Source organism: Chionomys nivalis, chromosome 6 (assembly GCF_950005125.1).
Source record: "Chionomys nivalis chromosome 6, mChiNiv1.1, whole genome shotgun sequence".
Classification (NCBI taxonomy): domain Eukaryota; kingdom Metazoa; phylum Chordata; class Mammalia; order Rodentia; family Cricetidae; genus Chionomys; species Chionomys nivalis.
This window is the reverse complement of record NC_080091.1, coordinates 26,628,785-26,645,179: the sequence shown is the minus strand read 5'-3', so window position 1 is coordinate 26,645,179 and position 16,395 is coordinate 26,628,785. Positions and strand designations below refer to the sequence as shown.

Below are 16,395 nucleotides of genomic sequence, written 5' to 3'. Positions count from 1 at the left end.
GCTTGCACTGAGAATGCTTATGTGCATATGTTTGAGTATGGAATTTCAATAGGATATGCACTAAAGGCACATCTTGGAAAAAACTGAAGAGTTTGCAATGTACTGAATGTATACCTATCTGAAGGAGAAATACAAATGGTTGGCAACATATGAAAAAATCTTGTCATCATTTCTCTTCAGGGAAACACAAATCAAAACTACCAGATACCATCTCACTCAGATTAAAACAGCTAATACAGTGGGCTCAGGCTGTCTGTGCTGTGATTGGCTGGCGCCGCCGGCTCAATTTGAAACTTGGCGGTTAAACCTCCAATTGGAACAGGGCGCTAGGGAAGATCCCGGAAAGGGATGTTTAGTTTGACACCTCAGTGTTGAGACTAACAGACCATTAGGCAGTGGCTGAGTGTGAGTGATGGGAGGTGGTGATCTCGCTGGGAGAGAGGCTGCCCGCTGAGTTCCCAGGTCCCCTAGGGCCTCAGGGCCTTCCCACTTCTGCCAGCCTCAGGAGCCCCCCTCGGAGAGTCGGCTCCACTTTGGGCACGCGCGGACGCCTACTGAGCTGCTACCATGAAAGAAGAAGTGAAGGGAATTCCTGTGAGGGTCGCACTGCGTTGTCGCCCCCTGGTCTCCAAAGAGATCAGTGAGGGCTGCCAGATGTGCCTGTCCTTTGTGCCCGGAGAGCCTCAGGTTGTGGTTGGTAACGATAAATCATTTACTTACGATTTTGTGTTTGACCCCTCTACTGAGCAGGAAGAGGTATTTAATACAGCAGTAGCTCCACTCATAAAAGGCATATTTAAAGGATACAATGCAACCGTCCTGGCCTATGGGCAGACTGGTTCTGGAAAAACCTATTCAATGGGAGGTGTATACACTGCGGAGCAAGAACATGAATCAACGATTGGGGTCATTCCCAGGGTAATACAGCTTCTCTTTAAAGAAATTAATAAAAAGGGTGACTTTGAATTTACTCTGAAAGTGTCTTACTTGGAGATTTACAATGAAGAAATTTTGGACCTTCTATGTCCGTCTCGTGAGAAAACTCAAATAAATATCCGGGAGGATCCAAAGGAAGGCATAAAGCTTGTGGGACTCACGGAGAAGACTGTGCTAGTTGCCTCGGATACTGTTGACTGTCTAGAGCAGGGTAACAACTCCAGGACTGTGGCCTCCACGGCTATGAATTCCCACTCATCTCGATCGCATGCCATCTTTACGATCTCCATAGAACAAAGAAAGAAAAATGACAAAACCAGCAGTTTTCGTTCCAAGCTGCATCTTGTAGACCTTGCTGGGTCCGAGAGACAGAAGAAAACCAAGGCTGAGGGAGATCGTCTGAGAGAGGGCATTAACATTAACCGGGGCCTCCTGTGCTTGGGAAATGTAATCAGTGCTCTTGGAGATGACAAAAAGGGTAGCTTTGTGCCCTACAGAGATTCCAAGCTGACTCGTCTGCTTCAAGATTCTCTAGGAGGCAACAGCCATACTCTTATGATAGCCTGTGTGAGTCCTGCCGATTCTAATCTAGAGGAAACATTAAATACCCTTCGCTATGCTGACAGAGCAAGAAAAATCAAGAACAAACCTATTGTTAATATTGATCCCCAGGCAGCTGAACTTAATCATCTTAAGCAGCAGGTCCAACAACTGCAGGTCTTGTTGCTACAAGCCCATGGACGTACCTTGCCTGGAAGCATCAATGTGGAACCATCAGAAAATCTACAGTCCCTGATGGAGAAGAATCAGTCTTTGGTAGAAGAGAATGAAAAATTAAGTCGTGGTCTGAGTGAAGCAGCTGGTCAGACAGCCCAGATGTTAGAGAGAATCATCTTGACTGAGCAAGCGAATGAGAAAATGAACGCCAAGCTAGAACAACTCAGGCAGCATGCAGCCTGTAAAGTGGATCTTCAAAAGCTGGTGGAGACATTGGAAGACCGGGAATTAAAAGAAAACATAGAGATAATATGCAACCTACAACAAGTGATTACTCAGCTGTCTGATGAAGCTGTTGCTTGCATGACTGCAACCACTGATGCTGCAGTAGAAGCAGACGCTCAAGTGGAAATCAGACCAGATACCAGCAGGTCGTCTACTGCTTTCAACACTCAACATGCTCTTCGTCAAGCTCAGATGTCCAAGGAGCTGATTGAGTTGAATAAAGAACTTTCATTGAAAGAGGCACTAGCTAAGAAGATGACTCAGAACGGTAGCCAACTACAGCCCATTCACTTCCTGTACAAGGATAACATTAAAAATCTAGAATCGGAAGTCCTCAGTCTACAGAAGGAAAAGGAAGAATTGGTTCTTGAACTTCAATCAACAAAGAAGGATGTCAACCAAGCCAAGTTGAGTGAGCGCCGTCGCAAACGTCTCCAAGAGCTAGAGGGTCAAATAGCTGATTTGAAAAAGAAACTGCATGAACAGTCCAAACTTCTGAAGTTGAAAGAATCCACTGAGTATACGGTCTCCAAACTGAACCAGGAGATACAGATGATGAAAAACCAGCGAGTACAATTAATACGACAAATGAAGGAGGATGCTGAGAAGTTTAGACAATGGAAGCAACAAAAAGACAAAGAAGTAACCCAGTTAAAAGAACGGGATCGTAAGAGGCAATATGAGCTGCTCAAACTTGAAAGGAACTTCCAGAAACAGTCTACAGTGCTCAGACGTAAAACTGAGGAGGCAGCAGCTGCCCACAAACGTCTTAAGGATGCTCTCCTAAAGCAAAAGGAGGTTGCAGATAAACGGAAAGAGACTCAAAGCCGTGGAATAGAAGGCACTGCAGCTCAAATGAAGAATTGGCTTGGAAATGAAATTGAAGTTATGGTCAGTACTGAGGAAGCCAAACGGCATCTGAATGACCTTCTTGAAGATAGAAAGATTCTGGCTCAGAATGTGGCACAGCTCAAAGAAAAAAAACAATCTGAAGAGAATCCACCTCCTAAACTCCGAAGGCGCACGTTCTCACGTGATGAAGTGCGTCGTCAAGATTCGGAAACAGAAGATTGTATTGCAAAGAAGATTGAAAGCCAGGAGACTGAACTGGAGCTCAGGAATGCTCAGATTGCAGACCTCCAGCAAAAGCTCCTGGATGCTGAAAGTGAAGATAGGCTGAAAAAACGCTGGGAGAATATTGCCACAATTCCTGAAGCCAAATGTGCCATACGATATTTAATTGGAGAGCTAGTGTCCTCCAAAATACAGGTGAGTACGGTTGAGAGCAGCCTGAAGGAGAGCCAGGCCAACTGTACTGACATGCAGAAGATGCTGTTTCAAGAGCGGAAACATCTTACTGAGATAAAGACAGAATTAAAAGCTGAGCTGATCAAAGTGGAGCAACAGAACCAAGAAAAGGTGCTGTATCTTCTCAGCCAGCTGCAGCAATGCCAAATGGCAGAGAAGCAGCTGGAGGAGCCGGCTAGTGAAAAGGAACAGCAGCTGCTCAATACCCTGAAATGGCAGGATGAAGAGCTTAGGAAGATGCAAGAAGTATGTGAGCAAAATCAGCAGCTTCTCCAAGAAAACAACGCCATCAAGCAGAAACTGACCCTCCTCCAAGTAGCCAGCAAACAGAAACCCCATCTTATGAAAAGTATCCTTCAGTCTTCAGACTCTTCCTTTGAATATATTCCACCTAAGCCCAAACCTTGCCGAATTAAAGACAAACGCCCAGAGGAAAGCTTGGACATCGAGGAGCTACAATCTTATTCAGAGCGTTCTGCCACCGAGCAGGAGAAGGACAGTGATGATTGTGCTGATGAGGAGTGGATACCAACAAAGTTAGTCAAGGTGTCCAGGAAGAACACCCAAGGGTGTTCCTGCAAAGGCTGGTGTGGGAACAAGCAATGCGGATGTAGAAAGCAAAGGTCAGACTGTAATGTGTTGTGCAGCTGTGACCCCACAAAGTGTCGGAACCAACAGCAGAGCCAGGATAACTTAGATGCTACTGAGCCAGCCCAGGATTCTGAAAGTTCTTTTAAACTGGAAGACCCTACAGAGGTGACCTCGGGATTAAGCTTCTTCAACCCTGTCTGTACAACTCCCAGTAACAAGATCCTAAAAGAGCTATATGATACAGATCAGGTGCTGCTGGGCAGGCCTGCTTTTGTTCCTTCCTCTGAGCACCCAGAACTGAGACCTTCAGCATCACAAGAAAATAAGGTCACAAGCAAGAAGAAGCGAACTCTAGCCAGCAATACCAGCTTCTTCTCTGGCTGTTCTCCTATACAGGAAGAGTCCCACTGAGAAGGTGCTGAGCCATCTGTTGGAGAGAAACTAACTGACCTTCCTGATGACCGACTTATAGGACACAGCACAATCCAGCTCTTTCTTTGCAAACGATTGAGTTGTTGTCTCCTCGTGCAGCAGAGGCCAAGATGGTCCTCTCTCATGGTCATGTCAGCTGAATGGAGGAGCCTCGTGCAGGATGGAGACCTGACTCAACTTCGTCACCGCAGCTCAGGAGTGGGGCTGGGAGTTTTCAACTGCTCCGTTCCAACTCTGGATTTTAACAGAAACTTCAACTGTCATCATGTTGCTAAAGTGAATGAAACATTTTTAAATGTTAAGAAAATAAATAAACCTTAGCTCATCTATTTTTTTAAAAAAAAGAAAAATATCACACTGGTTCCAATTAATACACATAATTAATACTTGTTGTTTAAAAACAAAGATAATAATGAAAGAAGGCATTAAAAGGTAAATAATTAGAAACTTGATAAAAATAAAAGCCATTTTTCTCCTTTATATTTTATGCCTGCATGACTTTCTCAAAACAAAAACTATAAAAAGTTAATTTTACATTTAATCTCATTGCTAATCTCTAGACACATTGATATATACCTTTCCTTAAAGTTCATTTTTCTTCTGAAACATATCTCACTATACATCACCAGTTGTCCATTCTAATTTTTTTTAAAAAAAACTAAATGTCTAATTTATCTACAATGATAACTCTGTTAGTCTAACAGAATATTCAGAGGTATATAACGATATATTATGAATTCCAGGATATTCAGGGATATATCAAATTGCAAAGGTACAAAGATTGGTGTAAGACACACAGTCCTGTAAGGTGATTGTGCTGTCCCAGGAAAAAAGTTAATAATGGTTTAAAAGCCTCTCTTTTGTCACATGAGAAGTGGAAAGCTGTTTTGTCGGGTGTTTCACAACTACCCAGTATGACACAGGGGTGAAGTTGCCCCCTTCCTAATATTCAGTTCTAACTGAATTAGTGGGTAGTTTAGTAAGTGAGCTAAGTCTGGGAGACAAGGTGTGCCAGTTTCTGCTTATATGACAAATGCTAGTTCCCGACAGAATAATAGGGGAGACAGACAACAGTATGAGGCAATCCCAGGGGACTTTATCAGGACCAAAGGATACCTGAATTTTACCAAGGGGCTGAGTGTGGGCTGTGCTCTGAGATCAGGCAATGGTTGGTGCTGACTGGAGACCCGTAAGGTGAGTCATGGGAGCTCAGTGCCATAAGCTAATGTTGAACACTAAGTCTAGTTTTAAAGCCAGAAGCCAGATGGGGAGACACAACTGCAGGAAAGCAAACATCTGTCCAGGAAGATGCCCCCAAACACAGGGAAGTCATACTGTTAGTCGCCGCCAAACATTGCTACTTAACGTTCAAAAGAGCAGATCTAGTTTCGATCAGACCTCATGAGATGTCCCTGTCAACACCCCTTCCCCATGTCTCAAATGCGAGATGGTCAGTTGTTAGACTTTTGAACATATTTAGGAACATCAACTATGGGTTGAGACTGCACAGTCCAGGAGCTGCTTGGAAACACATTTTGTATCTTAAAGTTCCCATGGGACTTTTTGTTAACCTCAGAAACATAAAAGGTATGTTTGCTTTTAAGGAGAAAGAGGATTTTTTCTTTTCTAAAACTATTTTAAAATGGAAATGAGGGACCAACTAACTTGAAATTTTGCCATCCTTTTAGTTGGGCCTATTTCATAGACTGATGGGCCCACCTGATGCAATGCAACTCAGGTGGATAAGACAGCCATGGGGCAGCTTGGGGCCTTCATGGCAGGGCAAGTACGTGCCACTATGATAAGCAAGTATATGTTGGAGAAACAAGAGAGAAAGAGAGGCCAAATGGTTCCTGTGCTGTGGTAAGAGTCAGATATGAAGAAGAGAAGGCAGTGAAGAATGGGCTGATGGTGGCCTGCTTGCCACCAGGGATCATGGTGATGTCTGGGATGCTGCCTAGGGCTATTTCAGTGTCCATGGTCCTAATACAGCCAGGGTCTGTGTTGATGTCCATGACCCATGTTGCCACCAAGGCCCTAGAGATACCCGGGATCTGGTCTGCCATCACTGGGGCCAAGTTGATCTGAGTGACCTGTGCTGCCACCAGGAGACATGATGACATTGCATCGGGGAATGAGCTGCTACCAGGGGCTATGTCTGAGTCCGTGGCCCTGCAGCAGCCAGGATATTTATTGCTATCCATGGCTTTATTAACAACTGAAGGGCATGTGGATGACTGGGTCTGGCCAGACACCTGAGTCCATGTTGGTGCCCAAGGGCCACACTGCCACTGAAGCCACAATGATCTGAATGTTCTGTGCTGCCATCCAGGGCAATGATCATCTGTGTGGGGCCATGATTCCTGATACCACCAACGACTGTGCAAATGCCTGTGGTCTGGGCTGTCACCTGAGACAAGGTGGGGACCTAAGGATCACGCTGTAGCCAGGGCCATACAAATATGAGTTGCCTGTACTATCATAAGGTGTCATAGTGATCTCTGGGTCAAGGCTGCAGCTGGAACTCACATATGGCTCTGTGTTGATATGGCTCTGTGGCTCTGATACTATCAAAGACCATATTGATGCCAGGCTTTCTGGGCCATCGCCTGGAACCAGGTATCTGAGAGCCACACTGATACTGGAGTCATGCCAGTTTTGGTGGCCTTGCATTACCACTTGGGATCATGGTAACATCAGAGCCCAGGCTCCGATGACCATGTCTGTGGCCCTCCCATAGGCACGGTCTGTGTTTATGTCTTTAGCTCATGTTACCACCAAAGGCCACAAAAATGTTGAGGGTCTAGGCTGCTGCAACCTGTGATCATGTTGGCACTGGAGGGCCATGCCAAAACAGGGAGCACACCAATATGAGTGACCAATGCTGTCACCTGGGACCAGGGTGTCGTCCAGGCTCAGGCTTCTACCTAGGGCCATATCTAGGTCCATGGCCCAACCACAGCCAGGGTCTGTGGTTCTTGATACCATCGAAGGCCATGCTGATGCCAGGGGTCTGAACTGTAACCAGAGGCTTTTTTTGTCCTTAGCCAGGGGCTTTTATTTTTTGTCCTGCGTGGTCCTGTAGCCACTTATAATATAATCACTCAGATTATATATTTGTTTGGCCAATGTCTCAGACTTAGCACTGGCTAGCTCTTACAGTATCTTAAATTAACCCATTTCTATTAACCTGTGTATCATCACATAGCCCATGGCTTACCAGTGATACTCTGGCATGTTTCTCCTTCTGTGGCTGCTGGTATCTCTTGACCCCGCCCTTCTTCCCCTGTATCACTGCTTGGCTTTCCCATCTAGCTATATTCTGCCATGCCATAGGACAAAGAATTTTTATTCGTCAACCAATAAAAATAACACATATTCACAGTGTACAAAAAGACATTCCAAATCACTAGGTACCACCTGGGACCATGTTGATGACAGGGGATCATATGGGACCAAGGTGTTTTCTGGGCCTGGGCTTCTGCCTATGGCCATGTCTGGGTCCTTGTCCAAGCATCAGTCAGTGCCTGTGTTGATGCCTGATGTCCATGACTCTTGTTACCATTGAGGGATGTGCAGATACTGGGGGTCTAGACAGCTACCTGAGACCATGTTTGTGCCCAAGGGCATGCTGCCATGGGATCTGGCTGGCCTGTGCTATCACCAGGTGATATCCAGGCCTGAGCTGCTGCTGAAGGACATGTCGGGATCCATGGTCCTGCTGCAGCTGGGGGTTGTGATGATGTCCGTGGTGCATGTTGCCACAGGGGTTCATAGGAACCATGTGTTTTGAAATACAAGAGCTGTACTGAGCCCTGGGATAGCTGACAATGTCCCAGGCTGGTCACTACAGCAAGAGAGCCAGCCCCCACACTCAAGAGAGATGGCCTCATGACTCACGATAGACGTGGGAGAACTGACCCAAAGGCATGGGACAAGAGGAGCTGATTGTGAATCCTTGCCTGAGAGGGGGTGATACCATTGGCCTGGACCGACAAGCCCAGCTACCACTCAGACTCACATCCTGTGCCTTGGGTTGACTCAGCCTAACACCTACCCCATTTATGACCGGCAGGAGTGTGTTAAGCACTCCAGTTGCTCTTGGAGTTGCTCCTCAGATAGATAGAATTTGAGATGGGCTCTGTCACTCTTTGGGAAATGGCCAAGTTTCTAATCTGACTAGCCAAAGAGTCCTGTAGCTGCCTCCCCCATGATGGAATTATACATACACACCACCACTCCACGCCCTTTTACATGGATTCTGGGGTCAAAGCCTGGAACTCCTTACCTTGAGGTAACTCACTGAGCTATTTCTCCAGTCCCAAGAAAAATCATAAATGTCCCTCAAAAAGCCTACACATTAAGGCATGTTCTACAGTATTTGGAAGTGCTGCTGGGATTTTGTGTGTATCTCTACTTGGTCCCTCAGGTAAAACTTAAAAACAGCTTGGCTCAAGTATGGCCATAAGCACATTCCTCTGTGAAGCATCCATATGAGTCCAAACCCTTCCTATAGGACCATTACACCAATAATAATTTTCTCTTCCTTTTCATGAACATGAAGCTATTTCTTGGTTGATTCAAGCCAAGGAAATGGCAGAGCTAACAGCCCGAATGGCTGTTACTACCATTCCTGTGTTATCAGCTTGCATTTCAGCTCTTACCCTCTGGGGTAAGGACAAGGGATGCCTAGAGAATGTACTTGGGCTCCTTCTCGACAGGAATCTGATTGTATAACTTGTTGAATTGACTGCTTGGCTCATTTATTTCACCCAAAAACCAAAGGATTAGGCTTCAGAGTTCTACTAAATCCCATCAATATTTAAATAGCCTCCTCATTAATTTCATTTTATGAGTGAGCCATAATTATTTTTTTATATCCTTTTTGAGAAATTTTTGTTCTTTAGCATCAGAAGCATGAATCAGTGAATAAACCAACCCCCTTTTCTAATTTTAAACCTTATTTCAGTTGTTCTATATATATATATGTCCCCCACCATATGAACCATGAAAGAAAAATCTCAAATCATCAAAATCCCTATTTATCTGTCCTTGGGAAGAAGCCTACCTCAGCAAATCCCATAACCATTTCCTGTCTTCCATTTCTGTTCAGGTTCTGGTTAAATTTCCCCATAGCTCACAATATTTACAGTAAAATAACAGAGGGGTTTTAGTGCATAAAAATGTTAATTTTATGATAGTTTCTTCCCTATATTATTCATACCCCAGCCATTCAAATTTAGAGGAGGCTTCAAGAGACTTGTTTATATAAATTTTAGTAGATTCAAATTCAATCCACTAAGGCTATCAAGAACACCTTAGAATTGAGTTAATTGGGATAAATTCCTGTATTTTGTTCTACATGTACAGTTAACTTTAGGAAAGCTGTACTGAGAAGAAAAGAGAAGAAAATCAAATCAGTAATAATATGTTTGGAATTTGGAGAGTGTACAAAAATTTACATTTGAAAAAAACCTTATGGTATAGGAAGTAAAGGACCTCACAAAAGACCCTCATTGGCACTGGGTGAGCAGCCAAGACCTTATACTTGAGTCTACTGTCCTCCTTCTTCTAGGCAGTTCTTATTTGCTGAACAGGAAGAACAGAGGTAATGGGCTGGAGGAAGTTGCAAAAGAAAATCCATTTTATATCTTTCTCCAGATAGTATTTAATCCGTCCATTCTTGACATGTGTCACAGGAACAAGGACATACAGTTTCACCCCAGTCTTGTTAGAAATGTAAATCTGTAGGCCTTCCATGATCTGTTCAATCAGTCTCTGGGGATGGGGCCCAGAAAACTGAAGATGGTATCAAGACACAAGCACTTAGTTATAAAATGAATATTCTGGGTACCTAATCAACAATATGGTGACTATAGATAATAGCACTGTATTATATACTTGAAAATTGCTGAGAAATAAGTCTTGTGTTCAAAACACACACACACACACAGAGAGAGAAAGAGAGAGAGAACAATCACAGACACTGGTAGACTGATTTGTATATACAAATATTTGAAACACATTAGTTGAGCATATATATAGTTCAAATATATAAACTGTCTAATAGTTTTTACTATGTTTTTAATTCTAAAAAAGTACAATCACTTTCTCCTGTTCCTTGCCTCCTTTCAGTCCCTCCCAGCTACCTGCCCTTTAATTCCTCCCATGTCTCCCACCCACTTTCAAATGATAGCATCTTTTTCTTCATTATTGTAACATGTGTTTGTGGGCATGTGTACATGCATGTGTGTGTAACCTACTGAATCTATTTTGTTGTTGGTTTGTATAAAGTTTCAAGACTGACCATGCTGCTTTAGACAATTAAGAGGGCTTATACCTAGAAGAGAATAATTCTGCTCCTGCCATGCGTATGTGGCTCTTTGTCTAGGTGTGGGACCCCATGAAATTTCCTCCTTTCTGTATTTCCATGTCTACTAATATTGCCATTTTCCAATATTGTTTATGCATTCATTTTCGAGAGACTGTTTTATAGCAGACTTCCTTGTATTCTGGCTTTTACAATCTTTCCAGCCTCTCTTCAGAAATGTTCCCTGAGCCATAGATTCAGGAGCGGTGATGTAAATGTCCTCATTGAGTCTGGGGTGACCACAATGTGTTGATCTCTACATTGTGTCTACTGTGCTTTAATTATATACTTGATATAATAATCTCCATTTGCAGTAAAGACAGACTTCTTAGTAAGGAATAGCAGCTACACTTATCTGTAGGTATAAGGGTAAGATTTAGAATGCAATATGAAATTATGCTGCCCTAGTAAAGTGGTAGTGGTAGATTCTTTTCTAATGTCCAGAGCTCACTATCTCTAGAAATCTAGTGAAGTTTCCAGTACCAGGCATGGTAACCCTCCCATTGAGTAGGCTTTAAGATCAATTGCACAGCTATTACCACCAACATGTGAGTATCACTTATTATACCAATATGTATATTTTGCCATGTTGATGTTTTGTAAAGGTTCACAGGTATTGTAACTGGGTAGGAGTTTAATTGCCTCACTGCCTTGGCAGCTTGCATAGTATCTTCTGAAATCATGGAAGTTGGACCATAGAAAAGAGGCTTTCAGGCCCGATCTAGTTGAATAAACCCAAGTTCTGTATCCTCAATGTGCACAATGTCATATTGGCTCACCCTCAACAACTGAGAGACAACCAAGGGCTACACTGATAATCTATACTGGAGTACCATTTTGGAGTCTCTTGGACGTTCTGTGCTTGGTACTGGTGTTTTTGTTAATCTGTGGTTCTCATGAGGAGCATTGAGAGTCCAAGTATCTTAATCTCCATACATATAAACTGTGTGTATGTGGCATGTATGTATTGTGCATAAAAGTTCTGCAGGAGATTTTAAACCTATTAAAGTTTAATGACCATTGAAACAGAACAAAGTCAAGTAGGCAAGCTGGCTAAGAACAAATGCAGACTCAAGGAGTCACAACTAACTGGAAAGCACAGGCAAATAGTCAGTATGATTTGGGGGATGGTACAACATAGCCCATGGGGTGAAGGGCGAGCTCTTGGAAGAGGACTGGATTTGGGGGCTAGGCAAGCATTCTCCTCATTCTATTCCAATAGGAAATTGATTACTAAATGGGTAAACTAATATTCAAGTCTGGTTATAAGATTGAAATGAAATTAGGATCTAATATAATCATTGAGCTAATGGGATAAGAAATAAACAATGCTTCATGAAAAGATATGAAGATTACCTAGAGCCAGCAAGATCATAGTCCCATACTATGAGTCAATGAGGGACCTCTGTTGTATTTCTGCTTATTTCACGTTGTAAAATGAGCTTTATCACGACGATGCTTAGGTTGGGGGAAAAGTTGCAGACAGAAGACAATGTGCAGAAAATGAGAAACCAATAATCTAGTTCTATCATTGAAAATCTAAGGTTCTAACAAAACCCCTAGTCCCAAGAGTACTAAGATAATCATTCATTTTATACTCCAGTAAATAGTTTCTAACTTTCTAAGGTACATAATGCATTTAGCATTGTTCTTACTACATTGTCAGTGAAAAACATTATTACTCTAATGATGAATTTTAAAGAATTCAAAGGAAATCATGTGATTTGGAAGCATTTATTTCCAAAAACTTACGTAATGGCAATTTTGTTATATAAGAAAAAAATAATAAGCAATGTGAATTTGTGTGCAGTAGAACTTTTGCAATATCACCATTCAAAAAAGATTTTAATTTCTGCTTTCATTCACTATTGCTGAGTGGATATGTAGTTGCAGAGCTATGAAACACCTGGAGTGACAATGCTTATGCCTCAAAAGCAAAACCTCGGAGCAGACGTGTTGCTCATGAATTACAAGCCGATGAACGAAGCACTGGATCTCAAAACTACCGGACACTAATGAGATTTCCAAACAGCTGCAGGGTAAGAACCCTGACTTGATTTGTCAGACTTGGGGTGTCCACTGTGCTACGTAAGTACTCACAAAGAAGACCACATTTCTTTAACTTGAGCACTCAGCTTTTGTTTTACACTTTTGATTTAAATTGCTAACATTCAAATTTTCTTTAATAAAGTTGCATTGTATAAGATCTCTTGATTTGTCTAAGGAACATGGCACCCTTCTTCTAGATTTTGATTCCATAAACATAATCTTTAGGTTCTAGATGATATAAAGTGCCTTTATTTGTTTGTTTTTAAAACACTGTAATAAAAGAACATTTTATAATACTAAGCAATTTCCATAAGCCTTATTACAGTGTCTTCTTATTGATATCTTGTGGCCAGAAAATGGTCATATGTGAATTTACAGAAAATCATGTCATCTGTGTTCATGGATTCACAGAGGAGATGAGAAAAGAGACAGAGAAACTCCCGAGTGATGTGACACTCTCCAACCTCCAGGGTGTGAAAGAGTCTATGGAGATGCACAAATATCTGTTAAATGAGTCTGCATGAGATGAGGATTCTACTTTAAGATATTGCATGGTAAGAAAGTTGAATTTCTCATTTATAACCTCTTGTTAAGTGCTTAAATAAGGTGGTCAGACAGCTATGTACATTTATAAATGAGCAAACACAAAAAATGATTGAATAAATAATAATTATCCACAAGAAAATTAGGATAAGTTATGAAAAGACATAGAGAGGGGAGTAAATAGTCAATGTGACTGGGAAACACATAGTGAATGAACAGCATGTGTTGGCAATGAGTGGGGGTGGGGTCAAGATGATAATGAGTGGGTAGAGTAGGAACAGGTACTCAGTGGATGAGTCTCACAATAGTTAATGAGCATGGAATGGAAAGTAGATAGTAAGCAAATAAGTAAGCATGAGAAAGAATGGGACTTTAATGGGCAGATGGTGAGTGTGTTGATGTTGAATAAGTATCAAGTGTATGAGAGCAAGGGTAGTAAGTGCAATGCGGTGATGATGCATATATAGGGAGAGGCAGGTGGTTTGGGGATTAGGATAAAGGTTTATAATGAGGACTGCAATCTCTTGTTTATTTAACATCTATCATTCTAACTCAAAGGTATGAAGTTAGAGGGGATAAAATAGGTATAGGATAGTAGATAATGGGGGGAGATGAGGTTATAGATAGGTATAGGATAGTAGATAATGGGGAGAGATGAGGTTATAGATGGGGATAGGATAGTAGATAATGGGGGAGATGAGGTTATAGATAAGTATAGGATAGTAGACAATGGGGAGAAATGAGGTTAGCTGTGTGAATAGTGAGTAGTTTTATGTAACAATCTATGTAGCTTCTCTGTGAGATACACACTCTGAGGGGTGTAATAGTAACTAGTTAGGTAACTAGTGTAACAAGTCTTTTGTTTAGTGTATTTGGTCTCATACTTGGAACTTAGTCTTGAAACCAGTCTTTTAAGATTTGGAGAATATTACTGTAGGGTTTCCTGGTTGGGAGAGTTTCTACTGAGAAAGTAGCTGTTCTTCTAATAGATTTTCTTGTATATGTGACTTGTAGGGTTTTGGCTTTGTTGTTTTGGTTTTGTTTGTTTTTAGTGAAGTCTCACTATATAGCCTTGGCAGTCCTAAAACTAGCTGTGTTGACCAGGCTAAATTTACTTGAACTCACTGGGATCCTTTTACCTCTACTTTCTCAATGCTGGGATTTAAGGCATGTCTGTGACTCGCATAGTGTCTAGCAGCTTTTAAAACTCTGACTTTGTTCAATATATTTCATGTTTTAACGAAAATATGCCATTTTATAGCCGTATCTGTTTGGTGTTCTGTGTGCTTTTTGTACCTGAATGGGTTTGGCTTTCCTTAATCTGGTCTAGCTTTCATTTTTATTTATTTATTTTTTTCTATGGTCTTGTTGAAGATCTAGTCTATGCTATTGACTTGGGATTCTTCTTCACTTGTGGCCTTGATTTGAGGATTTTGGTCTTTTCATTGTGTTCCATACTTCCTGCATGTTCCATTTGTGTGTTTCTTTAAGTTTTTCATATTCTTTGTTGGTATGGTCAGATTTTCAACTTCATTTTCCAATCCTTATATTCTTTCTTCTACTTGTAAGGCTTTTTTTCCTGCATTTTCTAATGGGGTTATTGGGGTTTTTTTTAATTTTGTCTTCATTATAGCTTAAATTCTTTTCAATATTTCTATCTCTTTACTCCAACCAGTTTTCAAATTCTGAATTGACTTTGTTACTTCATTCAGCAGTATATTTGTAATTTCTTGAGATTCACTCTGGACATTTATTGCTTTTCTCATTAAATTCATTCTTTACACTTGTAAAATTCTTTAGTGGTGTTTATGATCATTCTTATAAGTCCTGAGTCCTAGGGCTTTTTTAGCCAGTTCTCATTGGACGACATTTCTATATAGCATTGGATGATTTAGAGGGGATATATACTGTCTTCACCTTTTATGTTGTTTGTGTTTTTATAAAATGTGGACCTGGACCTGTAGACTTCACTCATTGGTGGTGTGTTTGATGTGAGATTCTAGGCTGCCTTGGATTCGAGTGGTGTATAGGCTTTGCGGCAAGTCCTGAGAGTTGAGGGTGGTATGAGCTTTTAAGTTTCCAGGGACTTAATATGTTGGATCTATGAACCAATTTGTGCCCTGGGCTGTGCTTGGAGGTTAGATATGGTACAGGCGGACGAGGGTCATCAGGGGGTGGAAATATCAACAGACTGTACTGGTACACAGGTTGTGCCAACAGGAGCAAGTTTGAGATTGGAAAGGAACAAGTAGGCTAGCATTATACCTGTATATAGGTCTTTCTACCCAAGCTAGATTTTAAGTCCCTGGATTTTTCTGGAAATTAGAGATGGTGAAAATCAACTAGGGTTCAGGGAATTCATCAGACTGAACCTGGACATAGACTATGAATGCAGGGACTGGATATTGGATGTGTTCTGGGCAAACCGGAATGCATATTATAGATATATCAAAGAAAAGAATACAACTGTTAAAAAAAAATCAATCAAATTACCCGACACGATTATCCTAGCACAGTAATACAAAAAACATTGAAAACTCAAGGTCTCGTAAATCTTTCAAAAATTTTAAACATAGTCACCACCAGTAAAAGTGAGCTAAATAAAGTTTCAGCGCCCCCCCAACCCTCTAAGAAATAATAACAAATGTTCAACAAAACCAAAGGAAAGCAAGCAAAATTGATGTAGGACTCCCCTCTGCATGCTGTGAATACCACTGCTTAATAAAAAAGCTGTTTTGGGCCTATGATAGGGTAGAGCAGAGCTAGGGGGTGGGAACTAAACTGAATGCTGGAAGAAAGAAGGCGGAGTCAGAGAGAAGTCATATAGTTCCACCAGAGACAGATGTCAGAACTTTACCGGGTAAGCCACAGCCTCACGGGGATACACAGATTAATGGAGATAGGTTAAATTAAGATGTAAGAGTTAGCCAATAAGAAGCTAGAGCTAATGGGCCAAGCAGTGATTTAATTAATACAGTTTCTGTATGATTATTTTGGGTCTGAGCTGCTGGAAACAAACAAGCAACCTCATACTACACAAAATGGTCAATGAATCCCAAGAGAACACACAGAGAAAGAGAGAGAATAAATTAATTAATTTTTAAGAGCCACAACTATGAAATTCACAAAATAAGAAATAAAAGTGCAAAAAAAACAAAAGGAAA

The 16,395-nt window shown here is 41.5% G+C and overlaps 1 protein-coding gene across 1 annotated transcript; it reads left to right on the top strand.

Moving 5' to 3' along the window:
* Window positions 1-567: 567 nt before the first annotated feature.
* LOC130876510 (chromosome-associated kinesin KIF4-like) lies at window positions 568-4,248 on the top strand. The gene has a single exon (XM_057773095.1). The coding sequence runs from the start codon at window positions 568-570 to the stop codon at window positions 4,246-4,248; it is 3,681 nt and encodes a 1,226-aa protein (XP_057629078.1).
* Window positions 4,249-16,395: the final 12,147 nt, after the last annotated feature.

Bases quoted from the DNA above. Each gene is read 5' to 3' on its own strand.
- LOC130876510 (XM_057773095.1), top strand. From the start codon at position 568: ATGAAAGAAGAAGTGAAGGGAATTCCTGTGAGGGTCGCACTGCGTTGT.